Source organism: Clarias gariepinus, chromosome 1 (genome assembly GCF_024256425.1).
Source record: "Clarias gariepinus isolate MV-2021 ecotype Netherlands chromosome 1, CGAR_prim_01v2, whole genome shotgun sequence".
In the NCBI taxonomy this organism is placed as follows: domain Eukaryota; kingdom Metazoa; phylum Chordata; class Actinopteri; order Siluriformes; family Clariidae; genus Clarias; species Clarias gariepinus.
In genome coordinates, this window is record NC_071100.1 from 36,412,430 (window position 1) to 36,421,415 (window position 8,986).

The 8,986-nt window shown below is 35.4% G+C and overlaps 1 protein-coding gene across 1 annotated transcript; it reads left to right on the plus strand.

Moving 5' to 3' along the window:
- Positions 1-142: 142 nt before the first annotated feature.
- On the plus strand, positions 143-8,575 carry ggh (gamma-glutamyl hydrolase (conjugase, folylpolygammaglutamyl hydrolase)). The gene is made up of 9 exons (XM_053497638.1): positions 143-798; positions 981-1,089; positions 3,235-3,285; positions 3,356-3,440; positions 3,683-3,821; positions 5,478-5,584; positions 5,729-5,819; positions 5,913-6,047; positions 7,743-8,575. The coding sequence occupies exons 1-9, from the start codon at positions 699-701 to the stop codon at positions 7,862-7,864; spliced, it is 939 nt and encodes a 312-aa protein (XP_053353613.1). The 5' UTR covers positions 143-698; the 3' UTR covers positions 7,865-8,575.
- Positions 8,576-8,986: the final 411 nt, after the last annotated feature.

Below are 8,986 nucleotides of genomic sequence, written 5' to 3' on the forward strand. Positions count from 1 at the left end.
GTACCCCTCTGAATTGAATTCCAAATCGACTCTTTCGAGCACTGCTAGATTCTGAATCAGATTCAGAATCGACTCTTTCAGCTCCCCTACACTTTGAATTAGACTCCGAATCGACTCCCAAGTCTCAGCAATCGAACGTCCTCTTCTCCCCGCGGCACGCAAGCGCAAACACTCATGAACACATGAGCTCAAAACACACGGCTTGTCAATGGTTCTTACTGTCCGTGTTTTTCATTCCACTTGATTTAGTGAGTGTCGTTTTTACGCGAGAAAATAAATTTCTTTATCATTACATGAAGTTTTCCAGTGTTTAAAACTAACCGCGTGCTAAAACGGATAACAGCACTTGTTTTTTTGCAACATCACATGACTCAGTGAGTGAAACTCCACTGATTGGTTGTTGAGAGTACGGGTAACCAATTAGAACCGAGCCCCGCCTTCCTGTCACATGGACTAGTTAAGACCATAACAGGCACGAAAATAGACTTTTTTCGTAATTGAAGTCATTGTGATCGTATGTTGTAATACATTTACTTGTATAATTACAATTACTAATGTTTAAAATTTAGTTAAGTTTGTGACTGTAGAAAAAGACTTAGGTGTGAAGAGTTTGAGCTCATGTGACGCAACACTGGCGCTGGAAGATAAACAAGACAGTAAGGCACAGGAAGAGATCAGATTAATGACGGAGTAACAGAATGAAGTTAATCTGGGTCTGGCTTTTCTCACTCTTTTTTCAAAACATTTTCTGTGCTGTTCTTTCAGAAGGACACAAAACAAACGACAGTCCTATAATAGGTAAGGAGCCAACATTCCATTCACAAAAAAACTTTGAGGCAGTTTAAAATCTTTAATATTTCACAATAGGGCTCTGCTCTCTTTCTTTTTAGATCTTGCTTTTGTGATTGAATGTTTGAGTGCTGGTGTTGTGTCTGTAATTATTCAGGACTAACTGTCTGTGTGTTGTTTATTCTCTGAAGGTGTCCTAGCGCAGGAGGTGTACTCTCCTACACCAGGGAAGAACACCTACATTGCAGCTTCCTATGTCAAATATCTGGAGTCTGCTGGTGCTCGAGTGGTGCCTGTGATGTAAGCTGCTAAAGCGTGCTAAATACTATTGACACGAAGGACCAGTCACCTCCTGATCCGATATTATCAGCATACCTTGGTGCTATTTCGATTAAAATTGGGATTATATAAGTATCACGATTTTATAAATTTGATATTACATTTTTCACAAAGTATGTAACAATTTTAAAACTTTAAAAAAGTTTACTGAGCAATTAAATGCAGCGTGTTCCTTATAACATTAGATTTCTCACTTAAAACCCAAATACCCTAGGTATTTTTTTTAAATACCACAAGCCAAGATGCTTTTAAAAATATTTATACATAAACTTTTATATAAATTCAGTAAATATTTGCTTCTAAAGCCTGAAAATTTAAACAGTTTGAAAATAATCATTAGTGTTCTATACAGATTTTTAAAATTTTATAAGTAAAGCAGCTAGGAGGATATTTTAGAGCTTTTCAGATAACTTCCTATTTACACTTCCTATTTTCATGCAAAACCCATAATTATGCAGACATGATAAACATTTATAACACAATTTGTACTAAAGATGATATGGTGCCTTTTGCACAGTACTGTATACTCAATTAAATTACTTATAAACAGTATTTTAAAGTATTTTACAATTGTAGTTGATTCTCTGGATAACACAAATATGCAAGGCTAGTTGACTAATATCGACAAGATTTGATTGAATTTAACAAATGGCAGTTAGCATTCTTTATCTCTTTCATTACTTTGGTAGCTTAGCATGCTAGTCGCTACATTTGCTACCCTGCAAGTAGTCTACACAATTAAACATGGGCATACTGCAAGCCTACAAAATAGAATAAGGGTAAAGGACACGGAAACATAATTATAAACAGTCATATATATTTATTTATATATTGCCATAAAACACAAAATAATTGCATAAGAGTCTTCTAGTTAGCAAGGTCACTTCTAATCTTATCTTGACAATGCACCTATTAGCATTACTGAGCATTAACAAGTTGAATTTGAACTGGATCTGGGTTCGTGTCCCGCTGTCGTTGGGTTGACACACCCCATACTACCCATCCACTGCCAGTCCCAAGCCCAGATGTGTGCGGATCCGATGAATCTAACTAGTTTAGAATTTAGTTTTCATAAAACAAATTAGTGAGTAAAAGTAAACACTATTACCTACGGAAAATAATCAAGTAAAATACAGATACACACAAAAAAAAAACTTAAGTACAGCAACTGAGTATTTGTAACATGCCACATCTGATGACCTGTTGTCACGTTACTAAGTACATTGTACAACTAAGTACATGTTTATTTAAACACATTTGTAAAAATTTGTCATGCAAATAGTTTTTTATTAAAACAAGAGGGAAAAACTGCTTATTAAACTTTGACATTAACGCTTTAAGTTATTATATAAAGCTATACTTACAGTATACTGTATATTATATAAAGTTCATGATAAAGTACAGTTTAACTTGTGTAATAGTAACAACTGTGATTTTTTTTAAAGAATTTCTTAATTTTAGCAACAATTTCTTTTTATTTAAAGGGGTAGTACAGAAATTGTTGTTGCTGCATGGCTCACATAAAAAAAATTGGCAAGTTCAGTGACTGAGCTCTAGGGAGTTTCTGCAAGGCCAGAGTAGTTTTGACCTTCTTGTCCCTGATGAGTAATAAAATAACTGTACCTTTTATCTTAGGGTGCTTGAAAACAGTATGCACAATATTACACTAAAACTCTCACAATCATTGCACGAACATGTACACTCTGATAATTTCTGTGTGGCCTTCTTTAAAATGTTTACACCATTTAAATGTTTTACTGAAGTTAAGAGTCTCATCACTATACTGTGCTAACGAAATTGGTAATCGCTTTTACACCTTAATTCATAAGCAATTTCCTGGTTTTACTTGAACGCCCCTCATAGAAAGACTCCTAGTTTTTATTAGATTTATTTGTGTCATGATATGAAAATATTTTTAACTTCTGTGTTTGTTTCTGTCTTCTGTAATTACTCTCTTTTCTGTTTACTGCATATTATCAGTGTTATGGTATTGTGGAGTACTGCATACTGTATATTAGATTTCCTTCAAGAAATGAAGGAAATCAATCATGTCTTATTTATAAAAAAACACATCTGGGATACATAATCTTATCTTTTTGCATGCAGGATTAATAGGACTGAAGAGGAATACACCAAACTCTTCAGATCTATAAATGGGTGAGTGACTGAACTCCAGGAATAATGCTTTAATTATTATTCGCACAGATACTCATTTCTTTTCTCATAGAATCCTTTTTCCTGGTGGCGGCGCAAGCATTCTATCATCTGGTTATGCCAAAACAGCAGGCATATTCTACAAACTTGCACTGGAGGTAAGATTTTTCACATCTGTACAACTTGTTCATGTGATTCACATCTGATCTGAAGCATGATAGTGTAGATTAGTGTGATGGTATCTCTGTGGGCTGTAATTTCACAGAGTGCTTTCTTAGTGTGAGGATGTAAACTTGAGTCAAGGGCCAAAACTGTCTGATTACCAAAAAAAACTTTCCCTGAATAATTTGTTAGGCAATAAATTGTCAGAATTAAATGTTTGATATTGGTGTGTTGACAGGCCAAATCAAAGGGAGATTATTTTCCTGTGTGGGGGACCTGCTTGGGCTTTGAGCAGCTCACACTACTGACTAGTGGAAAGTTACTGCTGTCACATACCAATACCAGTGGTGTTGCTCTACCACTCATTTTCACCAAAGGTGAGTTATTAAAATTAAATAAAGTCATCTTCCAATTTTAATGTTTTTATTCTTAAGAATCATTTATAATTTACTATGGTCAGGCCAAAGTTAAATCTGATTACTTAAACCATAGCTCCATAATGGTACTTGCGGATCGTACTGGTTTTAAAAAGCAATCGTAATCATAAACTGGAGAAAAATTATTATATTTACCAGTGATACCTTCCCGGTGGCTCGGACAATTATTATTATTTTTTTTTTAACATGTTACCCATAGCCCATGCTGGCAAGCTACAGATTACTACTACAGATCTTACTGTATGACTTCCCACAGTAATTACAATACATTTAAGTAAGAACTGGGCTTAAAGCTGAATGGTTTTGGTCTTATTTACAGTTAAAGGAGTCCCTGGTGGCGAAAGGTTATTTAAAATCTGGTTTACCATCAGAATGTCTAACCTGATTTGTCTAACCTACACCAAAATGTGAGGCACCACTTTCACATTAACACTGCAAAACAGTATGTCTGGTCCGATCTCACAGAAAAGCCAATGTAGAATAAATTCCTGAAAAATGTTAATGCTGGCCATGATAGAAAGTTACCAGAACACCCAGTGCATCACATATTGCTGTGTATGGGGCTTATCAGCACTCCAAATCCCCCATATCTATATCCAACTGAGCATCCATGGGATGGGGTAGACAAAATAGTCTGATCTGAGTTAGCCCTAACATCCTAGTGCGAGATACCACAGCACATCCCAGAGGTCATGTGGAGTCATGTCCCGTAGGGTCAGAGATGCGTTGGTGGCAGAAGGGGAGCCCACGCCATACTGGGCTTAATGTTTTTACGGTATTAATTATATGGCTGATTGGTTTATATTGTTGATCACTCTTTCCTGTCTTTTGGCTTTTAAGGTACTGCTTATAGCTAAAAATCCAAAGGATTCAATGTAAAAAGTGATAGATCTAAGATATTTCAGGTACATTATCTGTTGGCATGTTGATAAGTCATACAGTAGCATTGGCATGAAAAAAACTTGGAAAGACTATAGCAGACTGATCTTAAACTGTGAGGCATCACATGGTTTGGCAGTCAGTACTGCCCAGGGTAAGTAATAAATAGCTAAAAATAGGAGCACACAGAGTACAAGTGTAAAAACTCTAGGCTGGTAATTGCTTTATGAGAGCTGCTTTATATGACAGAACTGTAAAGGTCTTAAATCAGCTTGGCAGAAGGTGACTGGTCAGCAGTTTTTAACGTTTATTAATGTGTTCTTGTTTTCATAGTAACAAATTATTTACAAGGCCTTGTATGGTGGATGTTCCATATGATCTAGGGCTAATAAAAAAAATAACAACAAAACAATTGTTGATATGGTAAAGTTATCTGTAAAGGAGATGTTTAACATTTATGGAGGTGTAAAACTCTGCCACTTTGAGACAGTCTTTAATATAGAGGACTTGGCACTTTCTGGTAATGTGTCCTAGTAATTAAATAGAGAGGAACTTCATTTAAGAATAAGTGTAATAGTTGTTTAAAAAATGGATATAACTGTAATGGTTGACAAGCTGACGTGGTAAAGGAGGAGCAAAACACAGGGGTATGCTGATAAGGACACAGTCAAGTTCAGTGTGTTTATTTTTCACATTGTTTTCTGCTCTGGAATTTAGAATCTAAGGATAGCCGATTGTTCAAGGAATTCCCAGAGGACCTGATCACATCACTGGCAAATGAACCACTCACAGAGAACTCTCATCAGTGGAGCATCACTACTGAGGTATTACACACCTTGTGCACATGTACTGTAGGTATACAGTACTTAGCAGAGTAAAATACTGTGATATGGAATATTGGTGTGTTAAAGAATAACGCTACCAAAAACAGTGCAATTTACTACAGTGTTTGTTTACATCTGGCACAGACATTCACCGCAAATGAGAAGTTGAAACAGTTTTACCAGATTCTGAGTACAAACACCGACGGACAAACAGAGTTCGTGTCCACAGTGGAGGGTAAGAATATGTGGGAATTGTGTATTGTCTATAACTAATGAGATTTATTTCATTATTGATTTTTATAAAGATTACTATTCTCAATGTGCACAGCATACGATTTTCCAATTTATGGAACCCAGTGGCATCCAGAGAAAAATGCATTCGAATGGACTCGTACGTACATCCCCCACTCCATCAGTGCTGTCAAGACCACTTTCTATATGGCCCAATTTTTCGTCAATGAAGGTATGAAAAGATGTATTATGTATTTAAAGTACATAATTTTAACTATGGCATAATTTATAGTAGACAGGCGCACACTGTAAAGATGTATTCGGCATATATTTTACCTCACAAAATCACAATAAATGTAGAATTATTTGGTTAAACAATGATTAAAATGTTTATTTAGTGAAAACATTTTGTATAACTTGACAAATCCTTCTGAAATAAGTGCATTAAAACCTGGAAGGCTTTTTACGAGGGACATTCAATTCAAACTGGGACTACTGATGAAATTTGTGACTAAAGGTGCAAAAGCAAATAACGGTATGTCTGTGAATGATGATCCCAGTCAAGGAAGCCACTGCAGTCAGCACTCCATGTCACTGAGTGGAATGCCTGATCCTGGATAACTTGTTGCCAACTTGTGGAAGTGATTCATCTGCCTGTGGGAACTGTACACACAATCATTCACAAACACCTGATCGCGCATTACAGGAACTCATCTGGGAGTTATTGTCACATCCCCATATAATCCTGACCTCACTCCAAGCCTTTTCCACATGTTCGGGCCATTAAAGGAGTTCCTGGGAGGCCAGCGTTTCAGACATAAGAACAGGCGGTCAAATCATTGCTATGGCGTACTGAGAGAACTTTTTACCTTGATGGTATTCAAGCACTAATGCTGGGATAAGTGCATTAGTGTAGCAGAGGATAATATAGAGAAAGAAGACGTGCCCATGACTTTGGGTGCATGGAATTAAATTGCATACTTGCAAGCGCATAAAAAAAAAGAAAGTACAACGGCATCTGTTGAATTTTGAAATAAAGTAAATTTGTTACGCGTTACCATCACATGCACGCAATGAAAATGAGAGATCGCATTTATTAAGTAAATTTCAATTGCACACTTATAAGTGCATATTAAAGTACAGCGCCATCTGTTGAATTTTAAGATGAAAATTTTTTCAAGGTCGATAAAAAAAATAAAATAAAAATTATGATAAGGGCATTTTTCATTTTAATTTTTACATTTACATTTTCAATTGCAATGAAACAAATCGTATATGTTACCTCAAGCTGGGGGAAAATACACCTGTGAAAACCTCATTAAAACTCATTCCGTAGTTTTTACGTGATGTGTTTACAGACGGACAAAAATTCCAGAAATTACTTTTCTTGCTCCCCCCCAAAATTATTTTTGCGCAAATAATTTCAATGTAGACACGCCAACTTTACACTTGTATTATATGTGTAGATAATGGTATTTACTGACTACAGTATGTTCTGTTATTCTGCACAATCAAAAGTCCTGGTTTGACTTGAACACCCCCTGTAATTTCAGAAAGGCCACTTAGTCACGTAACTGGGATCATTAGTTGATGCATAGTTGGGGGGGAAAAAAAGAAAGATGCAAGCAAACAGTAACTGATTCCAAAAATGATCATTGAAGTGGCATTAAAGACTTTTTAAACAAAATAGAGTTCACATATAGGACAGCTATCTGAAAGATGATATTCATTTATTCAACTTTACCGTCCCATAAAATATTGTGTGTTGTATTTTACCTAGAGTATGCGCAAAAATAAATTTAATAAGATAAGCTGAATTCTTTGTTAAAATGATCACATGGTTAATTGGGTATTCTCAATTGTGTAAACCTTACATAATAAATCACACTTGAAGTAAAAGGTTTTCTTTTCCTTCCCTATTCTGCAGCAAGAAAAAGTCTTCACAGATTTCCCAGTCAAAAAGAGGAGCAGAAGGCGTTAATCTATAACTACCAGCCCACTTACACAGGAAAAAAGTCTTCATTTGAACAAGTCTATTATTTTGATTAGGTCTTTATTTTACTTTTATTATGTTTTAATTGTGACAATCTTTGAACTCATGTAAACTGTGTTGTACTTACAGCATCTTCAGCACTGGATTAAAAAAAAAAGAAAAGCTGCCATGCTGGTGTTGGCTTTTAAAAAAAAAAAAATTGTTTATAACTGAAAAGTCTGTTTATCAATGGTGTGATTGCAACTATTCTGCTTCCATCTGCTTTTGTTTAAAAAAAATTTTTATGTCATTTGTAGGCTTGACCTAAACTGAACGCTAATTTGATGCATGTTTCCATGTTCAAAGCATTTAATCAGAATAAAACTTTCCCTTTTTTATGCACAAATTGGTTCCGCTTGCTGTAAAGTGTTTAATCTGCTGGAAATATGACAGAAGTATTTATTTTATTTTTTTTTTACAAATTTTAGTTTAAATTAGGCTTCCCTTTTTTATTTATTTATAATTTTTTCAATTAATGCCAGCTTCTGCATTATAAATGGCTACAAGTATTTAGTTTAATTTGGTTAGATGCTTTATTATGTATAGAACATGGAGATAATTAATGCTGCCACCTCCAGCAGAGACCCAGTGAGTGAAAGATAGCTGGGAGAGGATAGCTGTCTCAGAGTTTACAGATCAGTAATGGAAGCTAAATTTGTCTCCTAGAACTTTAAGTCACTTAAATGTTACCCCCACATGGGGCAAATATGCGCAGAAATTATATATTAGGGGGAAACGTTCAGATCAAATGTTCACATGACTAGTATTTACCTATTGAACAGATTCCCATAGAATTATACTACGCTTTCATAAAATTATGTTCCGGTACGGCCAGATTGGTCCGACTGAGGTGTTTACATGTTGCATTTTCATACACATTGGCCTATTATTCCACTTATTAGTGGAATATTTGATTTACTGCATTATCTGCTTAGGTCCATGTAAATGCACATACTGATTCTGTGACAATAAAACACTGGCTTTGGCATTTCACTTCAAATTGAAGCGTTGAAGGGGCTCCAATTTTAAAATTTGCAGGCTTGGTATAGGGATCAGTGCATTCGTCATGTCATAATCATGCAATAATCTAACCTTAGTCTTGATTTCAGCCATCAAAAGTTTTAAATCACGTTAAATCC

Bases quoted from the DNA above. Each gene is read 5' to 3' on its own strand.
- ggh (XM_053497638.1), top strand. From the start codon at position 699: ATGAAGTTAATCTGGGTCTGGCTTTTCTCACTCTTTTTTCAAAACATT. The intron at 3,286-3,355 runs GTGAGTGACTGA...CTTTTCTCATAG, and splicing joins CTCTTCAGATCTATAAATGG to AATCCTTTTTCCTGGTGGCG. The intron at 3,822-5,477 runs GTGAGTTATTAA...TCTGGAATTTAG, and splicing joins ACCACTCATTTTCACCAAAG to AATCTAAGGATAGCCGATTG.